Consider the following 23,253-nt stretch of genomic DNA (forward strand, 5'->3'; position numbering starts at 1 on the left):
GATGTTTTGTCAACTACGACTGACGTGAGAGCATCCCTTAAAATACGCAGGTCACTGCCCCTCTCACACTGCCTCCCCTCTTTCCTTCTGTCGGCCACCGGATGCATCCCTTTTACGAACACGAATTCACATAATCCATCGGTTCGAAATTTCTTAGTGGATTTCCAACCAACTCAATAAACATAAAGTTTGCTGCTGGAATACAGATGCAACGACGCTTCTGTGGAAGTCAGGATCAAGTTTATTTTTGAGAAACCTCTTTCACATTCATTTATCGATATTCAGATGGTGTTTATGGTGTTAATACGAGGCAGGAGACACACTGGCCATTTCTTCTAGTCAACATATTCACGAAATCGTCTTGAGATCTATCTTTCACGGAGCTGTTAACGTATGCATAAGTTTCTTATTGCTTCTTGTTCGCAAGTTACATTAGAATTTTCCGGCCATGTGTACTGACCAAAACAGTAGTCATCTCCGGCATTTCAGCGTCTCCTGATGTTCAAATGCGCTTCTCCATACGCCTACACAGGCACGCCTTCAAACGTTCACAGTCCTTCTGCTTCGAAGATTGCAGTGTAATACGGGCCATGTCTTATTTTTCTTTCAGAAAACTTCTTCATCTTCTGGCATGTATTCTTATGGGACTAACAAACTGTACTGTCTTGAGCTTGCATGTAACTGCCAACTGCTGAAGTTATGCGTTTAAGTACTCTTCCATACAGTCTTGCTCTGTTTAGCCTGTTTTGGGATAATATTCGGCACTTTTGAAATGTGGCACGAAAACTTTAAAAATTTTCCACGTCTAGTATCCTTACAGTGTTATGGTTCCAAGTTCCTCTGGATGGACTTTCAGTTCCTTAGCATTTTTAGGTGACTGGTGGTAAACTGAAAACAGATTATGAAGGAAAGATTCTAAGTAGCCTACATTTGAGAGAAAGTCGTTACTCACAACATCTGCTATGGAAAGTCCCAGCCTTTGATTGGCACCATCTCAGAACAAAACGGTAAGGAACTGTGGGCCCATTGAAGCAATGACACGCTTATTCTTTCATGGTTTTACTGCAGGGCCATTATTCGAGACAAAAACAAGATTCTGTTTCAGAAACTCGTCATTGAACTCCAGTACTCACAAATAAGTCATCAGTGACGTGCTGGAATTCAAGAATGCCCAAAAAATGTTGTCTGGCTGATCCATATTTGTAAGCGTTGTCCCCAAGTACACCATCAGTGACGACAACTGAGTGTAGTACTATCGTCTATAAATAGCGCAGTTTAACTGTTTTTATGCACTATCTTTTGCGATTGAGAACCAATTTTTACTTATGCGTTAGTTGAATGAAGAATGCGGCTCACATTAACGCCATCCAACAACTGCCCGTCAATTTCAGTTTCTAAATGGCGGAAAGCTTGATTTTTGTTAACTACTTTCTGTGCTGTTCAAAATGCTTTGGCCAATATTTCCTTTTCTATTTCGAAAACCTTAGTCTGAGCAGTTTCCAAACTTTTCTATTTTGTGGATTTTAGTGTTTCAACCATAGCCAGATGAGGTGAATTCGTCTATGTTTACATAGATTCCTGCAGGTAGAGACCATGTGCTGAGATTTATTTTCAGCTCGTGATGTACTTGTAGTTTCCAAATGGCCAACTCATTCACAAATTTGGCAGCGAGATCTTCTTTTATTTTTTACCATTGCTGTTTGTAATTTCTGCAAAGTTTCTGATTTTTCTCCAAAGCCTAACATTGGGGGATGCTTTCCTTCCAACTGCTACTGCAGTTGGAAGCTCTTTGTTCTTACCTTCCTTTGCATCAGGCTGCAGGGTCATCAAGCCAAAGAAGATCGCTAGAAACTGCAGTCGATCGGAGGCATGTGTGTTGTGTACACGCAATCAGTGTCGAGTGATGAGAGACACAAAGAGAAGGCCTTCTCTATTGTGCAATCACAAATAAATCTTAAACTTGTAACATTCATGTACTGTTATTATTCACGAACTAGCAGAGAAGACCGGCGTTGCCGAGATATTTATTTACAACTTGTAACACCTGTTTTTGTCCCATTTTGTATCTGTACCGATATTTATATGTAAATTTGTAGTATTGCTTATGTATAATGTTGTATCTATCGTGGAAATTCTTTGACTATGTATACAATTTTCATTTATGTGAAACTTTTGAACGATATTGTTTAAATTATGGTTGTGAATTTAAATAACTAATGGAATGACTGTTATATAATGTACTATAAATAACTTGCTCCATAATTAGGGAACGTATGGTTAAATGTAAAAGATGTGGGGAAGCCCAACAGCTACTGAAATGGCCTGGCAGAGTGGAAAAGGTGTGGTTGGCGCGCAAGTGGCAACTCGTCCTTTGTGACGGGTAAGGAGTCTGGGCTGAGCAGTGCTGTGGTCTAACACCTCGCTAGCAGTAGCGTATCATTGTGGCTCATAATCCTGGAGTTTTTCGGCCAGGAGAACTTACGGGCAGTATTTATGGACCTCGGACGCTGCATTTGGTGTTACCGTTATCATGGTATGGTTTTTGGCCTCAATATAAATATAATTTCGAAGCCAAGACGATATGTAACAGGGCGAGGCCAACAGTATTGCTACGACTGCATCGCCGCCAGGCTAATAGCCACTGCAAATTACGCCACTAGTGCCACCAGCCTTCCACAAATTTTTTTTTTTATATTTGGCACTCTGTAAATGGGCCACGTATTTGTGAAGTTTGATTGATTTTAATAATAATCGTGGTGCTGGTAAAACTCTTACACCCACGATTATCCCAAATCACAAACCTGGACAGGAATCCTACCCTAGTGAATTTAATTCCGAGTTTCCTTATTTATTATGAGAAAGTGGTTGAACTTGAATTTCATATTGTGTTGTCAGTTGCACAGTCAATTATGTTTTTGATTAGTTATAAAGACTGCCTATGAAAGAACATTTGTTATTTAAAGAGTTATAGTTTGCTGTGCTTTACTTAATTAATAATTAATTATAAGAATACTTACCATTTCTCATAGATAGTGGAGTAGTTTTGTTAATGAGCATGGTTCTTCAAACCATAAAGCTTTAAGGGTCCTCATGTACTACTGTAGTTAGTTAATGAAACAGAAGCAAAGGCTCCTTCAGAGCCAGTGTAGTTAGATCTGCATTCTGTTTAGTCGCTTCAAACTGGGTTTAAGAAAGAACTGTGTTATCTACACTATTGCACGTAGGTAAATGCACAGGCATAGAGATCCTGTACTAAGCGACAAAGTTATAGATTACGATCGTTAGCAGACCCCCTGATTTAAATTCAGAATCATTTCGCCTGTTCAGTATTGCTACTAGTTTCATGTGTGTCGGTAATTGGTTTTATAAACTGTTGAACCTAGTTCATTTACGGTACGTGTTGGTGAGAGACATATGAAATTTTCACTCTACAGCGCTGATATGAAACTTCCTGGCGGATTAAAACTGTGTGCTGGACCGAGACTCGCACTCGGGACCTTTGGAAAGTAGGAGACGAGGTACTGACGAAATTAAAGCTGTGGGGACGAGGCGTGAGTCGTGCTTGGGAAGCTGAGTTGGTAGAGCACTTGTCTGCGAAAGGCAAAGGTCCCGAGTTCGAGTCTCGGTCCGGCACACAGTTTTGATCCGCGAGGAAGTTTCACATATGTTGCTGTTTACTATCTCATTGGCCATTTGTTTATCTGACTTACTAGTGTACAACGCGGGCCAATACTTAATGGATTTATTAGTATAAAGTTTGATTTTTATTTTTTCACTTTATGATCGTCAGTGCCTTCTGCCTGGCGGTATGCTGCAGCGTCTCAGTCACGTGGCCCAGAACCGGACGGAACCACCCTGAAACTCACGTGTTGAACCATCAGCAGCTAAACTCACGTGTCGCTGACGAGGTAACGCTACCGAACTACGCGTCTTACGATCTGACCAACCAATAGGGAGGCTTGGGGGTGGTCAGGTGGGGGTGGAACCGCGGCCGGCCGCCGGGAGCGCACACGCCGTTCGCCCTCTTCTGCTGGCAGCTTCCAAACCGATCAGGCGCCCTCCTCACCCGCTCTCTTGGGCAAATCATTAAGTGGTTCTCTGCAAATGGGCTCTCATTAAACTTTTACAAAACACAGTATATACAGTTCCACACAGTAAATGGAATGACACCATTGATAAATATAGACTTCGATCAGAAATCTGTAGCTAAGGTAGAATATTCAAAATTTCTAGGTGTATGCATTGACGAGGGGTTGAACTGGAAAAAACACTCTGAGGATCTGCTGAAACGTTTGAGTTCAGCTACTTATGCTATTAGGGTCATTGCAAATTTTGGCGATATACATCTGAGTAAATTAGCTTACCATACTTATTTTCATTCTCTGCTTTCCTATGGCATCATATTCTGGGGTAACTCATCGTTGAGTAAAAGAGAGTTCATTGCTCAAAAGCGTGTAATCAGAATAATTGCTGGAGCTCATCCGACATCATCCTGCAGACACTTATTTAAAGAGCTAGAGATCTTCACTGTAGCCGCTCAATATATATATATATTCACTTATGAAATTCGTTATTAACAATCCGAACGAATTCAAAAGTAATAGCAGTGTACATGGCTACAACACTATGAGAAAGGATGATCTTCACTACTCAAGGTTAAATCTAGCTTTGGCACAGAAGGGGGTAAATTATGCTGCCACGAAAGTCTTTGGTCAGTTGCCTAATAGCATCAAAAGTCTGACAGATAGCCATATAGCATTTAAAAGGAAATTAAAAGAATTTCTTAATGGCAACTCCTTCTAGTCATTAGATGAATTTTTGGATTAATAAGTGGATAAAAAAAATTAAAAATATTAAGTGTCATGTAATATTTTGTGTAATGTAATATCTTGTGTAGACACCTTTTATTAACCTGACACGTTCCACATCATTACGAAGTGTCGTATTCATGATCTATGGAACAAGTACTAATCTAATCTAATGTAATCAGTCTCGGCGGCTTCCCCAGGCCTGCCTTTCTTTATAGCATTAAAACTTCACAGAGGTTAAAGTATGTTTTATTCTTCACCTCAACGGGTGTCTACCGCTTTCCCCTCCTGGCCAATCCTGACGCATTAACACTAGTTAGTAGCATATTTGTCTGCTAGGCTAGGTTTCTGTCTTGTAGTGTGAACAGTTATAAGGAAAGAGTTTAGTCTTCTGCTTTATCATTTTGCTGGACACCAGAATGCCTAATTAGGCTGGCGACCTGTTTTAATTTATAATGCTAAAACTTGCTTCTGTGCTGGAAGAACGTCTCTTCCAGCCGCATCATTCACTATTGTTTATACTCTGTTGGAGTGTTTCTGGAAAGAATCCCAGTTTTATTGTTCTGTTTCCATTACGTTATCTCATGGTCACATCTAAAAAAGTTCCTCGCAGAGACATAACGCCAGCATCGATTGTTGTTTATGGTGGTCGGTGGTACCGTCACGAACCCTACGTCCACGCCCGTGCCGCGTCGCGTCTGGCCGTGTCCTTAACGTAATGTTGTCATGTCCACCGAACTATGTCTCGTACAACGGTATACTTCTGTAGTTATATTCATTTGCATATTTGGAAACTATCTGCAAAACGTGTCGCGAATGGAGTAATAAATGTAAACATCATGCATGATGGGCAGTTTTCCACGCACCTCATTGTTCATGACATCATATCTCCCGAACTGTGAGTCGCACAATTACATAATTTTTCCATTCACATACAGCGGTTTATTTGCATACTGTCCATAAAATGTCACGAATACAATTAGTACTAAAGGAGTAATAAAGTATTACGTCATGCCTGATGCGATGCTTTTACTGCATGAACAGCGAAAAAACGGTATGCGATAAACATTTGCCCTTAGATCATTTTGTGGGTGCTGTGAACGAGACAAAAATTTCGTAAAGGTTTGAAATTATGTGTAAAGTTTGTTGCAAGTCGCTAAGTGCTGTCATTCTCAGATACTGGATGAATAAAGTCGCAGAATTGACGCGACGCGTGACCGCTTCTTTTTCGTCCCCACCTCTTCCTCTCTGATATGCGGGTGGCTTTTACCGGCACACCGATTGTCGCCTTATGGTAAAGTATATGTGAATCAAGTTTGTTTGAAATTGGTTCAACAGTTTAGGAGGAAATGTAGAACACACACACACACACACATACACACACTCACACACACAAACACATACATATACATGTACACTACTGGCCATTAAAATTACTACACCACGAAGATGACGTGCTAAGAACGCAAAATTTAACCGACAGGAAGAAGATGCTGTGATATGCAAATGATTAGCTTTTTAGAGCATTCACACAAGGTTGGCGCCAGTGGCGACACCTACAACGTGCTGACATGAGGAAAGTTTCCAACCCAATTCTCATACACAAACAGCATTTGACCGGCGTTGCCTGGTGAAACGCTGTAGTGCTGCCTCGTGTAAGGAGGAGAAATGCGTACCATCACGTTTCCGACTTTGATAAAGGTCGGATTGTAGCCTATCGCGATTGCGGTTTATCGTATCGCGACATTGCTGCTCGCGTCGGTCGAGATCCAATGACTGTTAGCAGAATATGGAATCGGTGGGTTCATGATTGTAATACGGAATGCCGTGCTGGATCCCAACGGCCTCGTATCACTAGCAGCCGAGATGACAGGCATCTTATCCTCATGGTTGTAACGGATCGTGCAACCACGTCTGGATCCCTGAGTCAACAGATGGGGATGTTTGCAAGACAGCAACCATCTGCATGAACAGTTCGACGACGTTTACAGCAGCATGGACTATCAGCTCGGAGGCCATGGCTGTGGTTACCCTTGACGCTGCATCGCAGGCAGAAGAGCCTGCGATGGTATACCCGATGACGAACGTGGGTGCACGACTGGCAAAACGTCATTTTTTCGGATGAATCGAGGTTCTGTTTACAGCATCGTGATGGTCACATCCATGTTTGGCGACATCGCGGTGAATGCACATTGGAACCGTGTATTCGCCATCGCTATACTGGCTTATCACCCGGCGTGATGGTATGGGTGCCATTGATTACACGTCTCGGTCACCTCTTGTTTCCATTGACGTCACTTAGAACAGTGGATGTTACATTTCAGATGTGTTATGACCCGTGGCTCTGCCCTTCATTCGATCCCTGGGAAACCCTACATTTCAGCAGGATAATGCACGACCTCATGTTGCAGGTCCTGTACGGGCCTTTCTGGATACAGAAAATGTTCGACTGCTGCCCTGGCCACGACATTCTCCAGATCTCTCACCAATTGAAAACGTCTGGTCAATGGTAGCCGAGCAACTGGCTTGTCACAATACGCCACTCACTAATCTTGATGAACTGTGGTACCGTGTTGAAGCTGCATGGGCAGCTGTACCTGTACACGCCATCCAAGCTCTGTTTGACTCAATGCCCAGGCGTATCAAGGCCGTTATTACGACCAGAGGAGGTTCTTCTGGGTACTGTTTTCTCAGCATCTATGCACCCAAATTCCGTGAAAATGTAATCACATGTCAGTTCTAGTATAATATATTTGTCCAATGAATACCCATTTTATCATCTGCATTTCTTCTTGGTGTAGCAATTTTAAGGCCAGTAGTGTATATATAGTTAGATGATGCACAAATAAAACAGTTGTCCTAAATAAGCTATGTAGATGCAATTTATTTGCACAACAAATATATTTGAGACACATTTTACTTTCAACAAGTGTTAAAAATAACTTTTACAAATACGTCAAAAATCGTCAGGAAACCATGAATCTAAACAAAATCACAATAGTAAGGAGACTTGATGACCTGAGACAGACAAAGTGGAATGACAGGAATGGCCTCCTGTACCTGCTTGGTAAACAATTTGTCAACAAGTCACGTTACTACAGTGGCGTGGCTCGTCGTTATCATTACTTACATATTGGTCCATAATAAAAGTTACTGCTAAAAATGATGTATAAACTAAAGTATGTATTTATAAATTTTAAGAGCTGTTCTTGCTAAGATATTAAGCAAAAAACTATATCTAAAAGGAAATTATACAGCCTAATTTTCTTATAAAATTTATAACAGAAGAAAACTACACATAATGAGATTCATTTAAAACAACGGGACTTGTATTCCTCTATAATTTTAATGTCTTACAATCCTATAAGAACAAAAAGGTAGAATATGTAAGTCAGATACATACATACATACATACATACATACATACACACACACACACACACACACATATATATATATATATATATATATATATAACAGAGCAGTATATACAGACTTACAAAATTAATATTCATTAACGTAGCTTATTTATCTGTTTCCCTTTTATTCACATGCAATTTGGCAGATACCCTAAAAGACCTCTATTGACTAATAAGGCTTACTCATTGATTATAAGGTTGGGACCTGGCCTACTGTGGTAAAGGTTTCAAGTTCCTTGAGAATATGTAAAATGATGCCTTTTTTCGAGTGTAGTACAGATAGACCATTTCCAATTGTCCTGAGGTTGTGACTCCATTCTTTCAAATGACAACCCAATGTACTACTATTACTCGCATACATGTGTTCTCTGAATCTTATCTTAAACTTCGTCCCAGTTTGCCAAATGTACAAGTTCTTGCAAGATCCACATTTTATTTCGTGGACTCCTGTCCAATGCTGTGGGTCCAGACTCACATCTAGACTATAACGTAGTAGCTTCTCTAGTTTGTTATCAATTCGAAAACCAACTGGAATCTTAAATTCTTTATAGGCATCGCTTATTTTCTCTGAAACACTGATGCCATGTTCTGAGCTTCACCTACGCCACAGATGGTCGCTACGGCACCAGCTGTGCATCGCCCCTCGGCTCTGGCTGTACAACCGTTCTCAGCCTTCACAGGACAATGAAGCGCTGCACTACATTGAAATTCCCCACCTTTCCCTCCCGATCAAGTGACGTTAAAGTTTGCTACAACCGACTGTGTATTCGCCTCGTTAAGTACCGTATTTTACGTGACAACTCAAAATTTGTAATGATCCACCATCTCACAGAGACGCAAAAATAGCCTATCCCTGCTGGCACGCAATAAGTACGATGCAGCAAAATCAACGTTGCCACAGCGAATTTATCTCTGAGCAGGAAATGCCAGAGGTAAATACTCCATCGAAGTATCTCCTTCGATCTCGCAATTACGGCGCCGTTTACGTTCACTAGCAGACCACACGTCCATACCTGACCCGATCCTCTGGACATAATGGATCAGCAAACATCCGCCTCAACTAACGCTTGCAGTGACTGCGTGGGAGGAGGAGCCGTTAGATGAAAGCTTGCCCTGGTGGACGCATTGTATTCAGTGGTACAGCACAAGGCAGTACATCTACCTGACCACCCATACCGCCACCGCCCAGGCGGCCAGCTTGCAATCTGAAGAACCTCAATGTCACCTGACCTCACGTAAAACTGACGTCACAGGCCCATGTACATGTGCCGAATAATGGACTGTAAACGGCATCACATCATCCACAGCAAACGCCAAGCCAATTTATTTCGACTCCCCCGGGCTACAACATCGCTGGTATCATGTGCAGTTCGAGGCAGCTGCAAACAGCTGTCAACTGTCTTACTTGTAGTGGAACAAATATTGAAGGCTTCAGTACATGCACGAGCTTGCACCACAACACAAAGTCTCCTCTCTTCTACCACAGTGATCTCTCCTGAAGGACGTCTATATAACCAGGACCATTCCATAGACATGTATTTTCCTATCGACAGAGAGTCAAATGTATGCACAGTGCCTCGTCTAATGTTTTAACCACATGCTGAAACCCTCATACTCCAACTATCCAGCACTAACAGTGCCAGAAACCATGTACATGGCACTGTGCAGCTAGCTGTACAACTTACAGGTGAGTAACACTGAACTCGGACCGTTTACATAACCAGCTTCGCTGAACCTGTGAAGTTCAACCTCTCAGCTGACCTTTACCATACTGCTTTATTCCACATGAGAATCCACCACAAGTCTTTCTGCCCCAGCTGCACCTCAGGTGTTGAGAAGTGCTTACTCCCATCTGCAACATACATCACAGCCTTGGCCGGCTGTGGTCTGCTTCTACAACAGTGTGTTATGACCATACAAATCATCAACACAATCCAAGAGCTACTCTACCAGACCTGTGTAGATTCACAGCAACTACACTGTGCTACCAGTAGTTTGTGTAGGCGAGTACAGGAGATGTCTCTGGTAGAGTGGGACGAAACAATTCGAGCTTTACTCATGGATACATACCACATGGGTGCTTCTGCTATGTACATTTAGAACTCATGAGACCCCTGCCATAGTCAGGAGCTGCAAATACACTCCTGGAAATGGAAAAAAGAACACATTGACACCGGTGTGTCAGACCCACCATACTTGCTCCGGACACTGCGAGAGGGCTGTACAAGCACGGCACAGAGGACACACCAGGAACCGCGGTGTTGGCCGTCGAATGGCGCTAGCTGCGCAGCATTTGTGCACCGCCGCCGTCAGTGTCAGCCAGTTTGCCGTGGCATACAGAGCTCCATCGCAGTGTTTAACACTGGTAGCATGCCGCGACAGCGTGGACGTGAACCGTATGTGCAGTTGACGGACTTTGAGCGAGGGCGTATAGTGGGCATGCGGGAGGCCGGGTGGACGTACCGCCGAATTGCTCAACACGTGGGGCGTGAGGTCTCCACAGTACATCGATGTTGTCGCCAGTGGTCGGCGGAAGGTGCACGTGCCCGTCGACCTGGGACCGGACCGCAGCGACGCACGGATGCACGCCAAGACCGTAGGATCCTACGCAGTGCCGTAGGGGACCGCACCGCCACTTCCCAGCAAATTAGGGACACTGTTGCTCCTGGGGTATCGGCGAGGACCATTCGCAACCGTCTCCATGAAGCTGGGCTACGGTCCCGCACACCGTTAGGCCGTCTTCCGCTCACGCCCCAACATCGTGCAGCCCGCCTCCAGTGGTGTCGCGACAGGCGTGAATGGAGGGACGAATGGAGACGTGTCGTCTTCAGCGATGAGAGTCGCTTCTGCCTTGGTGCTAATGATGGTCGTATGCGTGTTTGGCGCCGTGCAGGTGAGCGCCACCATCAGGACTGCATACGACCGAGGCACACAGGGCCAACACCCAGCATCATGGTGTGGGGAGCGATCTCCTACACTGGCCGTACACCACTGGTGATCGTCGAGGGGACACTGAATAGTGCACGGTACTTCCAAACCGTCATCGAACCCATCGTTCTACCATTCCTAGACCGGCAAGGGAACTTGCTGTTCCAACAGGACAATGCACGTCCGCATGTATCCCGTGCCACCCAACGTGCTCTAGAAGGTGTAAGTCAACTACCCTGGCCAGCAAGATCTCCGGATCTGTCCCCCATTGAGCATGTTTGGGACTGGATGAAGCGTCGTCTCACGCGGTCTGCACGTCCAGCACGAACGCTGGTCCAACTGAGGCGCCAGGTGGAAATGGCATGGCAAGCCGTTCCACAGGACTAAATCCAGCATCTCTACGATCGTCTCCATGGGAGAATAGCAGCCTGCATTGCTGTGAAAGGTGGATATACACTGTACTAGTGCCGACATTGTGCACGCTCTGTTGCCTGTGTCTATGTGCCTGTGGTTCTGTCAGTGTGATCATGTGATGTATCTGACCCCAGGAATGTGTCAATAAAGTTTCCCCTTCCTGGGACAATGAATTCACGGTGTTCTTATTTCAATTTCCAGGAGTGTACATTCAGTCCAGAGTTGACTGAGTTATGCATTGGGCAGAAGCGGCTCCCCTGACAGATATCACCATGGAATCCGCGACCAAGGGTTTCATAACGGCTGTCATCCAATTCGAATCGTCACTACTCATACCCACTACTCATTATCCTCTTTAACATCTGTGATATACCCCACTATCTCATGATGGATTACCATCCCCAGAATATTGGCCTCACGGAATCATGGTACCAACGATGAAGACTCTCATGTGTCATAGAGGGAGCTGGAGTGAAACCCTTCTGCAGTTGCTTCTTGGCATCCACGAGGCATTTAAAGGAGACCTACAACCCTCGCTTTGTGGCGAGATGCTCAAACTGCCAGCCAAGTTTGTGTTACTGATCCCTACACGTGACCCATCGGATCTTCCTACAGTGGAACGTCGAGTCAAAACCCACATTTGCAATTCTTAACTGCCTGCTCCGTCAGCACCCTCGGCTCCAGCACTGTTCATAGATAAGAGACTCATGGAATGCATATACACGATGGTCTGTGACTACACCTGTCGTCTTACACTCTCTCTACAATAGGCCATTTCAATTGATAAAACGTGGAAGCCACACATTCCGTATTGATGAGATTAGCAACGCTATGATGGTCTTCTTTAACATACTGAAACTGGCGTTGACTCTCATCGCTGAAGAAGAGCAACAAGGACGACTGCGATCTGGACCCCCCTCATAGGACCAGATCGCGACCCACTGGTGCAGAAATGCTCACAGTCGATGTACAAGGCCTTCTGACAAGTGTAGTCGTGGTTAAACTAGTGGATAACAGCCTGTAGGTGGAAGCAATTCATGCAGCACTGGACACCACGACCAAGATTATCGCCAGTAGCCTCATAAGGACCTTCTGCTTTCCTATAACAACGGATTTTGCGGTCGTGTCTTCTCCTGAATATACCACTTTAAGCAGCTATCTAGCCCAGGCTACGTATTCCAACCAGCCATCAGCTCCAAATGATTCAGCTCTGTTGCCAACAGCAGAAGAACCGACGCTAACCTTCTGCCCTCCTGTTAAAGTCGTCCACACTTCCTTCCACCTCTATTCAGCCCATACCAAATACACGCAACATCTGTGCAAGTCACCAAGGCCAACTGACGACCTCCATGCCTACAGACGCCAGCTTCACACCACACTCTTTAGTGCTCCACACTAATAGGGGGAAGGAGGGTTGCTCTGTAGGGACATCGTGGCGTAGAAGATTGCTGACCGACGCAACCAAGAGGAGATATGAAGCTCTCTGCTTGGACAGGCTGTTCGTGATGAGCGATGAGAGAAAGAAGAACTAAAATTACTCCCAAAGTAGGCGTGAAGATACATCGTTACCGACCGGCCGCCGTGTCATCCTCAGCCCGTAGGCGTCACTCGATGCGGATATGGAGGGACACGTGGTCAGTACACCGTTCTCCCGGCCGTAAGACAGTTTCCGAGACGAGAGCCGCTACTTCTCAATCAAGCAGCTCCTCAGTTTGCCTCATAAGGGCTAAATGCACCCTGCTTGCCAAAAGCGCGTGGCAGACCGGATGGTCACCCATCCCAGCCCGACAGCATGGGAACTGGTGTTACCACTGCAGCAAGATCATTGGCAGAGAAAGAAGAAGCCTTTTGTATTGTGCGATCGGAAATAAATGTATAACTTGAAATATTCCTCTACAGTTATTACAGGTCTATTCCTTACCACTACATTGTCGGCTTTTCCCTGCCATAATTTACTTTTGAAATCAATAATTTCCAGCTTTTTCAATGCTTGGGTGGACTAAACTGGTTACGTCTTACATCCTTCAAATTTTACCACACGCAGAAAAGAGCAGACGTAAATCGCCGCCCAACAGCAGCCCATATGCTCATAAGAACAGAAAATCCTTCCGCATGATTGCTAGAGCCAAAAATGGAAACTCCTTTTTCATGCTTGTTAGAGGATGTACAGTCAAATCGTTTCTATAATGGGTACAGATTACCAACACATTCTAATACTTTCTTTGCCTTCTTTAAAACTACAAACGTCTTTCACAAATTCAAAATCAAATCCCGAAAGACACACCAGTTTTCAATGCAAAACACACCAAAAAATCACATTCTCAGGAAAACGGAGAGGCACCGGTGTAACATCAGATAAAAGCCAGTGATGGTAAGTATCTGCTTTAACTATACAGTCAACATACGGCACTACAATAATTATTTTTGCCCGAACGTCTAACCTTTCTTCAAATACTCCATTAATTACGCACAAAGCTTTAGTGGAGCAGATAATAATACGATTGTGCTGCTATGTACCGATTTTGCAGACCTAGAGAAACTGATTCGATAAGTCGATTTAAATCGAATATTACTTGAAATCTTCTCCAGCTGTTGTGAACGGTGAGTTGACGCCAGGAGATCGATGAGTCGGAAGTTATATTTGCTGGACTCTATAGAAATGTTCCAACATATTTTTAGAGTCTTTAAATGATCGTGACGGTTCGCATATCACTTCGTTCTCCTGAAAACAAAAGACTTGTTTGCTACACTCTGGACGCACACTTCACGTAGTTTGGTTCCCTTCTGCTGTCAATATTCTTCTGTGAGGAAAGATTTATGCAAGTAAGTAGTCGATATGTAATACAGGATGTTCTCATGACGTCATATCCATGAAACCGATGTCTGTTGTGTCGGCTGTCTCAATTGTAAGCATATGGTGGAAATGTTTCAATCAAAAATGCCACTTTGCGTCATTTACAGGTGCACTACATCTACAGTATAAAAGAAATCTCATTTCACTCGTAAGTGGTCCTGTTCAACCGATATTTTCTTCTATAAACATGTATATTTTTGCTGCTGTTTACTTTTACTGAGATGGCTTTCTTTTCACTCAAACTCGAAAATCTCTGTGGGTGAACTCTATGAGAAAGAAAGATGGAAATCGACCAAACATAGCAAAATATGTTGTCTGAATTTTCGGAAAGAGGACATGGACTAATTATCAGTTTTGTCAGTGTGTATTAAGGAAAATGCTGAATTTCGAATGAAGCCTTTTCACAACTTCCTCTTGGTGGTTACTGTAAACGTATAAGAAAATCAGACATTAACTTCGTATTCAAGGGTCAAATATTCATGTAAGGCGACAAAAATATCTGAAAACGCCTTCCTGGCATTGAGTTAATCACGAAACCACTTTAACCTTATTAATTAAAACAAGTGTCACATCTCAGAAATTAAGAATAAGAAGCAATTGTAAACAGTAGTCTGATAATGTTTTGGTGCATGTGGCATGATAGTCGTCGCCATCTCCTCTCATTGTCCTCCATGGCACATACTTCATGACATACGAAGATGGTGAGTGAGGCTGCAACCTGTGGTTCCGATGTATCCAGTATGCCAACTCCTTCTTCTTAAACATCACAACATCCACTGCTGACATTATGGACGGCTGGTAAATGAGTGGTGATGGTTGTTATTATACGTTTTCTGAAAGCCAAAAGGTATGTAGTAACGTTTATGGCAGGTGGTGCAGTTGGGCTAGATGTTAAATTCACGAAAACATGGATTTCGTTTGCATAGGTCGCCCAATTAGTTTTTGTTTTTATACATGGGTGATCAATTATTGATTACGAAAAAACAACAATTTCAACACATTTCGTTCTTATAGTTTTACTCTTGGAAAACATCTGTCCTTACAGTTTACTTGTAGTAAATGTGTTTGTTTCCATAATGATGTTTATGTAAATGCTCTTTTAAATTGCGTTCTTCATTGTTTAAGAGTAGTTCAGAAGATACACTTTAATTTTTGCCATTTTCTATAATAAATTTACGTATCTCCCGCTCTACAAATCACCATCCCGTCCCAAAAACGCCCTTGCTCCAATTTCTGTCCTTCAACACTTCGGTTTCAGTTCAACTCATATTTTGCAGAGATGATTATATGTAAGCATCCTGTAACATAACTTCCTGTGCCACCCTCTCGACAGAGAGAGCAACTAATCAGTCCAACAAGTGCCTTTACAAGTTCATCGCCACACTATTGCCCTTCGTATGCCTTTGCCTCTCTTTGTTCCCCTGATTTTACATTGATATTAATTTGTCTTAGCATAATACGCAAATTACAAGTCGTATAGATACAAAAGCTTAGATCACACACACACACACACATAACATCAATAATTTTAATTAACAAGACTTATAAATAGGTAAACACACAATGAAAAATACGCTTTCAACATTGAGTTTCACGTGGTACGAAAACGAAAAATTTCCAGAGGCGAAAGTCATGTGAAAGTTCCAGCAAAACTATCGCCTAGAACCAACCGAAGATCGAATCTCGAGCTGTTCCATGTGCAGCGAGACAGGAGAAATTCGAGTCAACGTTTCGTCATTTGTTTGGGTATAGGAAGTTGGACAAGATCTTTCCTCTTATTTTCATGCAGATTCAAATTTAGTAGGTACTTAACCTCAGTGCAAAAAAACAGATAAGTATGTGATTAGATATAAACAATGAATGATAAAACTGAGACGCAGGTTGTACAACATCGCTCCCAGTTAATTTTGTCACATCAACTATGTTCAGCCTCAACAACTGATCCACTGGCTTTAGCACCATCTACAATGAAGACAGTCCTTCAGTCGTGGAGGTTACAGTGCGGATTCCGCAGTCGGAGGGAGGCTGCACATTGATTTTCTTTGCCAGGTTTCTCTCTGCTGATGAACAAAGTTCTTGTTCTGGAGCGATTATGTCCGGATTCCATCTTGCCAGTAATCTGATCTTGAGCAGAGGGAGCGCTGATTCGTTGCATATGAAAAAAACGAAGAGCAGTGGTCCCTGCAGCATTGTAGCTATATGTACATAGTAGACAAGCTGTGCTATGCCTTGTGCCTGGTGGAACCCAGTCCTAATAATTATACCTATACCACTTAAAATAACTGCCTTAACTGATATAAAAACTAGTTGTTTCTTCGAGGCAAATTTATTATTACTACGTATTTTGAGCTGCTGCAAAGAGTTCCGAGTACGTAGATACATGCATCCCACCAGTCCAAGACAAACTAAATTGAAAGCTACGGAAGATGAAAGACACACTATGAATATAATTCTACTCTGAAGCAGGAAAAATTTGCTCGATTTTTCCAATGCAGTACATACTGCACACACTATAATCCAAGGTATTAGTGCATACCGCAACTGACTATAGAAGACCGTGCTTGCTTCAGCAGGTAAGAGGTCGTTAGGAAGCTTGAGATGACGAACGCATGCGTACATTTGGTAACAGAATGCGTTTAGCCACATACAGCTTAGAAGTGTGAGGGCGCTATCGATCAGAATCATTGTAGGTAAGCCAGGGACACCTGTCATACGATACAAGACCTCTGAACTCAAGATCTGGATTATACCCGTAATCTGATAGGATAAAAATATTTTTCCAGGCAAATTACGTAAAAGGGGAAGGTACATGTATACTGCGGTAGTCAAAAAGCGGAAAACAATATTTAGTGATATGAATGAGATTTCTAAAGGCTTTAAGCTTTCGACTTTAAAATCCTTGTATTTCAAGGTGGCGCTGTTTAGACTGTCTTTGTAGTTCAATGTTCTTCCTGTATGCCTTCTACCTGTTTGAAGGTGAGAGTTATATACGGAAAACAATAATTTATCTTTTGTGTCAATTATTATGCCTGGATTACATCCAGAGAGAGACTGAGAAGAATAAAAATACTGACACTTCATCAATAGAATAGCTCTGGAAACAGTGCATATGGCATCTGCAACGCTCGATTCCAGACACGATTCGTCTTCAGAAGTATCGAAATAGCAGCGAGCATCACGCACTGACTGTGTGATACTAAATGGGACGTCCTGACAAATGCTGAACGAGTTGGACACCATCCAGGCCAGCAGACAGAGGTTGACGTTCACCCTCTGCGTGTAGGCAAGGTAGCTGGTCACGGGTATGTGGGGAGATCTCTGCAGCATGTCTTCCCACAGTTGCACACGGCACTGCTCGCGCTGCTTGATGGTTTCTGGAGGCATGTCTTCCAGTGGACATGTTGGGTGGTCCAGGGCGTTCGCCAACAACTGCATGCAGTCAGTGTCTACGTTGAGTATAGCGTTGCTTTTGTCCTCCAGCTGCCACTCTTCATCTGGGAAACAATGACAGAAAGTAGATGACAGTGGTTATCCTTGCACACCCACTGTAGCTAAACGTAAAAGTCGCCTCTCAACGATACGACTAGGCATTGTTTTACTAAATCATCAGTGTTCAATGGTTAGGTTAGGTCACAACCAACAAATACCCAGGAGTAAGTACGCAGAAAGATGTAAGGTGGAATGTCAACATAAATTTTAGTACTCAGAATGACATACATTAGGAATTCAATGAAATATATGCAAGTGCATCCACTGAATAAATACGCGCAAGTCTGTTTGATCTACAGTGCGTCTGGGAAATCCCCATATCTCATGTGACTTTGTACAGTTGAGGAGATATATAGGTTTTGGTGATATTCTTGATTTTCGATTTTTGCCACTTTGCATTGTTTTGTTTCAGGACTGGATGTTCGAGTTGTGAATCCATGGCGACCAACCACTCTATAAAGGGGGTATTAGCGGCGAGTGCGTGGCTGCCTGAACGTCCACAGCAGGGCAAACAATGACAGATGCAACGAGAGCACCTCCTGCAGTCCACAGCTAGCAGTCTGTTAGACTGGGAGCAGTATCAATACAGGCTGCGTAATCCACGTAATAAAATGCAAGAGGAAACATGTGCCGCCCTCTCTCAGTCAAACAAATAATCTCCAGTGAAATACATTTGCAACTGGGCTGCTGAACTTCAAGCACCAGCCGTGCATTGTTGCCGCATTTTCTGCCACATCTGCTGAAAAGTGTTATCGATACACGATATAGATCAAAGACCACTGCTGTGATTTTCTTTCTGTTTGTCAAGGCTAGTCTCAGTAACTACTTTAGGGATTTCGGTACTGTTTCCTCCAATAGAGAGACCAACTCTATAAAGGTTTTTGTGTATAATTTACAAGTCATCCAGCCATAGCTACTCGATGGTATGTGCGCAAATCTGGAGAGTTTTCTAATTAATGTGCGATATATCGCAGTTCATACAGGCGGAATAGTTTTTCCTCATATAAGAAAAATCCTGATTATATGCAAGAGTTGGAAAAGAACCTCCCTAACATTACATGGGCTTAGGTGTCATCGTGGTTCCTAAATATACAACATTCTTTTGAATGGTACTTCAGTGGGAACTTGGCCGTATTGCAAACTTGTGTATAATGTTGGATCGAAGATGAGGCTCTCATGGATCGTTTTGGTTACAATAGCACGCAGCTCTAGCACACTTTGCATGTCAACTGCGTAATTTCCTTAATTAACAATGTCTCCCTGGATTGGGCGTGTTTCAGCAACATCTACAGCCCCAATCAAATGCTCACCACGAATTGTTGACCTTGTTGAACTGCCCCATGGTTGGAAGACCACAATAGTTAACTGGGTAACTTAGGTGAAAAGTTTGAAGGTGGCCTACATCCACCACCTGCAGCAGGTCTGTGGCTATGGAAGCATTGCGAAGTCCAAACCAACCTTAAGGTTGTGGACAGCTTCACCTATCACGTTCTGTGATGTACCGATAGCCCTTTTTCTAGACAGCCATTCACATTTGGTATACAAAACTAAGAGAAAAATAGTGATATGCTATACTTGATCTATCTCACGTAGCACAGTTGTTTGTTGAATGAAAATTTACATGCAGTAAGACGAATATGTTCCAAAACGTTTTTATGCACAGACAGTTTCCACGAAAGACGTAGCACATAACATTGATGCTACCTTTATTGCTTTATTATTTATTTCACTCCCACCACATGATGGGATGATGGTAGAGAGGCTGAACAAATAATCTTGCTCTTCAGCCTATTGACAGTGAAGTTAAAATGAATGATATTTTCTATTAAAATACAATAAAAGATATAGTATATCCAAATAAGCACAGGTAGAGATGATGACGTTGGTGGTAGTTGACAATAAGGCTACAACATCTGGAAAACCCTACGGGGTCAGCTCTGAGGAAGCGCTGTAAGCCTGATATTGTAGGATGGTGGTGTTAGCCAACAAGGACGAGTGGAGTGGTAAGACTGAGTGGGCACAAGGAATGATGTTGTGCTGAGAAGTAAGATTGACATGTTGGAGCTAGAAGGGAGAGAGTGAGGGAGGAGTGAGGGAGCGATTATGTTGATTAGTATGTTTGGATAAGTATTGCAACCCTGTTATGAGGAGAAGGTCCATACGCTGGGAGTATTGGCGGTAGGATTGGTAAAGTTCAGGATGCAGTTGTGGGATGAGAGAATCACTCTGTTGAAGTTCCCTTCGAACAGGATAAGGCAGGTGTGGAATTGTAGGGACGCTGTGATATGGCGGCACAGGCGTAGTAGGAACCAACGTCTTCAGATGATTGCGGTCAGGGTAACATCCTTTTGAACCTCAAATTTCCAAGGTGTATAGAGTTTGTAAGAAAGTTCGTGGTACTTCAGAAGAGAAACAGTGTAATCAGCTTATGTAGATTCTGTGTGAGGGGGGGTGGGGTGATGGGGTGGAAGATGGATATGGGAGAAGGTTGAGAGCGCATGCCATTCGAGGCGTTGTAAGGAATAGAAAAATTTTAGGACTGCAGATATCCAAGGTATGTTAGCGCAGGCAAGGGTGGGGAAGATGAATTTTATGTAAAAACCATAATACTGGAAATTAATGTTCTGTAGACGTTCAAGAGAGAGCACAAGCTATCACTGAAAAATACCCAAAAGATAGTCAGCTTGGCGCCTGAAAACGAAAAGTCCTGGCATTCGCCTTGAGCTGTTAAAAAAAAAAAAAATCATACAAAAACTAAACATTTCTGGTCAAATCTGGCTTTGAACCACCGCCTTGCACAGTAGCCTTTTCTAAGTACAGTGGATGGTTGAAAATTGAAGTCCCTGTGTCTGGCCAGTTTATGTTTTTCTTCATTTGACTGTTAGGCAAGAGGCACCAGGTTAGTTTGAGACATGAAAAGAAAGTTAAGATTGGTCTATTAGTGTTTCCTGGTAGACCCAGGAAATGCTGATCTTTCTGCTTGTATGTTATTTGAATGTATCTATTGCAGGTAAGCGACTGAAAAGTACGTGTGAGTAGCCTTACTGTCCACATCCACGGGAGGGACACTATCAACAGTGCCACAGACCCTTGTCAGAGGAGACATTATGAATATTTTGAAGGTGTAGGTGATGTGCTTCCATGGCCCCATGCCCCTACTCATTGATGCCATCACATACTGCCAGCCAACTGCATCCAAGTTCAATTCGGCCCCCCCCCTCCACCAATTAACATTTTTTTATAAGAAATCAATTGTATAGGTGTCGTCATTAGCTGTTCAGCATGGAGCACTGGCAGCAGCAGCAGCAGATATTGGCTCAGAATAAGAAGGCAGTCTGTATCTATTTTTTCAATGCATCTCTAATAATAATAATAATAATAATAATTATTATTATTATTATTATTGTGATTATTTTTTATGCATTATGTCTTTGTACTTATGGATTTGATATTATTGTTACAGATGAGGACACACAGGTGTTGCACACATCACAGCAGAAGTCGCTATGTATGGGATATCTTACTGATCTGAGCAGTAACACAGCTACTGCAGCTGCAGGAATGTGTTCATTATCAAATGCAGGGTGCCAGCTGTGCCAAAGTGTGTAAGTGTTTAGGTTCTCAAGTCCATGGGGTTCAGTTTACTAACAGTATTCCAATGAATGTGTATGACCGTTTTGGACTCAATGCAATGGAAACTAAATTTAAGTCTTATAAAAGACAGCTGTTTAGTGAAATAATGTGCACCAATGATATGGTTGCAAATAAACTACTGTTATTTCCTCAAAACTATGTCTTATCCAGCTTTGCTGCTTACCAATGTTTAACTGAACCAGCAGTTAACTAATTAAGTTGTGAGGTATTGGTAGTAAGACATACATGCTTACGATTTTAACAACCACTGTGTGTAGTTTCAACACTGCTATTATTGAGGTGCTGACATGTCTGCTATCTGTACTCCTATTCATCTATGTTGGAGTCTGCATGATACTTTACACTACCATATACAGGTGACTGGAACAGAGTAAATAATGTTATTGTAATTTAGAGATGCATTGTTAGGTTGTATTGATTGTATTAGATGGTATCGCTACTGTCACCTACATAAGTGTTAAACAGATACAAGCCGTGTTTGTGCTATATGAGGTGGTAATTGTAGAATGGTATGTAAATTTATGTTTTTGCTAGAATACTATTCCTTTTTATTAACACCTAACAGTTCACAGATGGTAGTAAGGGAGATAGACCCCACCCATTTTATTATTCAGTAGGCAGCAAGAACTTTGGCTTCTATAGGATATAGAACTATTCAGTTATATATATATATGTATATACATAACATGAGCCTTAGTCTGAGCACTGACAGCAGGTATGTCAGTATTAGTCTCAAAGTTGAAGTCACAAGTAGATCCATGTATTGCCAAGAATTCCACATTATAGACAATAAAGTTGTAAAATAAAAAATAAAAAAACGGAAATTTCTTGTGTTGGATGACACTTGAAGTAGAGTAACTGTTTCTATTGCTCTTATTCTGTATTTGAAAACGCCATACCATGAGTTGAGGTAAGTTCTGCAAAATGTTTATTGCACAATCACCACCAGCACAGTATGGACTCAGCTGTAATGCCATTGGAGACTGGGATGAATTGTCTATGCTCATTAATATCAGATAAGTTGCAAGTTTTCAGGACTGGTTTGGGAAAGAAGAATTAGAATATTATGTTGTCTTAGAATATTATGTTGTCACAAGCAGTGCTGCAAAATGGCTTGAATCTCAACCAGCTAGCAGGAAACAAGGGTATTATGATATACCTGTGGCATAAGCAGGCAGTCTTCATCTGACTGGGAATTAATTACTTGTGGTTTTCCTCAAGGTTTCATCTTGGGTCCATTACTTTTCTCTTGTACATTAATGACCTCTCATCTGTTACATTGCTAGATGCTAAGTTTGTTTTGTTTGCAGATGATACAAACATTGAAATATATAGCAACTCAAGTACAGATATAGAAATGGCTGCTAATTAAATTTTCACTGACATTCAAAAAAATGGTTTAAAGCTAACTCACTGTCATGAAACTTTAAAGAGACCCACCATATGCAGCTCAGAACCTTAAGAGATTTCCTTCCAGCATGTGTATAACATATGAAGACATGCAGATTGAAGACGTTGATCCTGTTAAATACCTGAGATTACAACGTGATAATAAATTCAATTGGGAAGGGAATACCAAGGAATTGCTGAAGCACCTAGACAATTCAGTATTTCCAGTGAGAATGATGTCACATGTGGAATGTATAAATATAAAAGACTTGCATACTTTTCTTCCTTTCACTCTATT

At 42.4% G+C, this 23,253-nt stretch overlaps 1 protein-coding gene across 1 annotated transcript in view; it reads left to right on the forward strand.

Annotated features, from left to right (window-relative positions):
• The window catches only part of LOC126108904 (zinc finger protein 708-like), a 163,448-nt gene extending 141,185 nt beyond the window's left edge, over window positions 1–22,263 (forward strand). The window contains exon 6 of the mRNA XM_049914274.1: window positions 21,376–22,263. Coding sequence (XP_049770231.1) covers window positions 21,376–21,444 — 69 coding nt within the window. The 3' untranslated portion in view covers window positions 21,445–22,263. The remainder of the gene's footprint in view (window positions 1–21,375) is intronic.
• Window positions 22,264–23,253: the final 990 nt, after the last annotated feature.

Source organism: Schistocerca cancellata, chromosome 11 (genome assembly GCF_023864275.1).
Source record: "Schistocerca cancellata isolate TAMUIC-IGC-003103 chromosome 11, iqSchCanc2.1, whole genome shotgun sequence".
Lineage (NCBI taxonomy): Eukaryota > Metazoa > Arthropoda > Insecta > Orthoptera > Acrididae > Schistocerca > Schistocerca cancellata.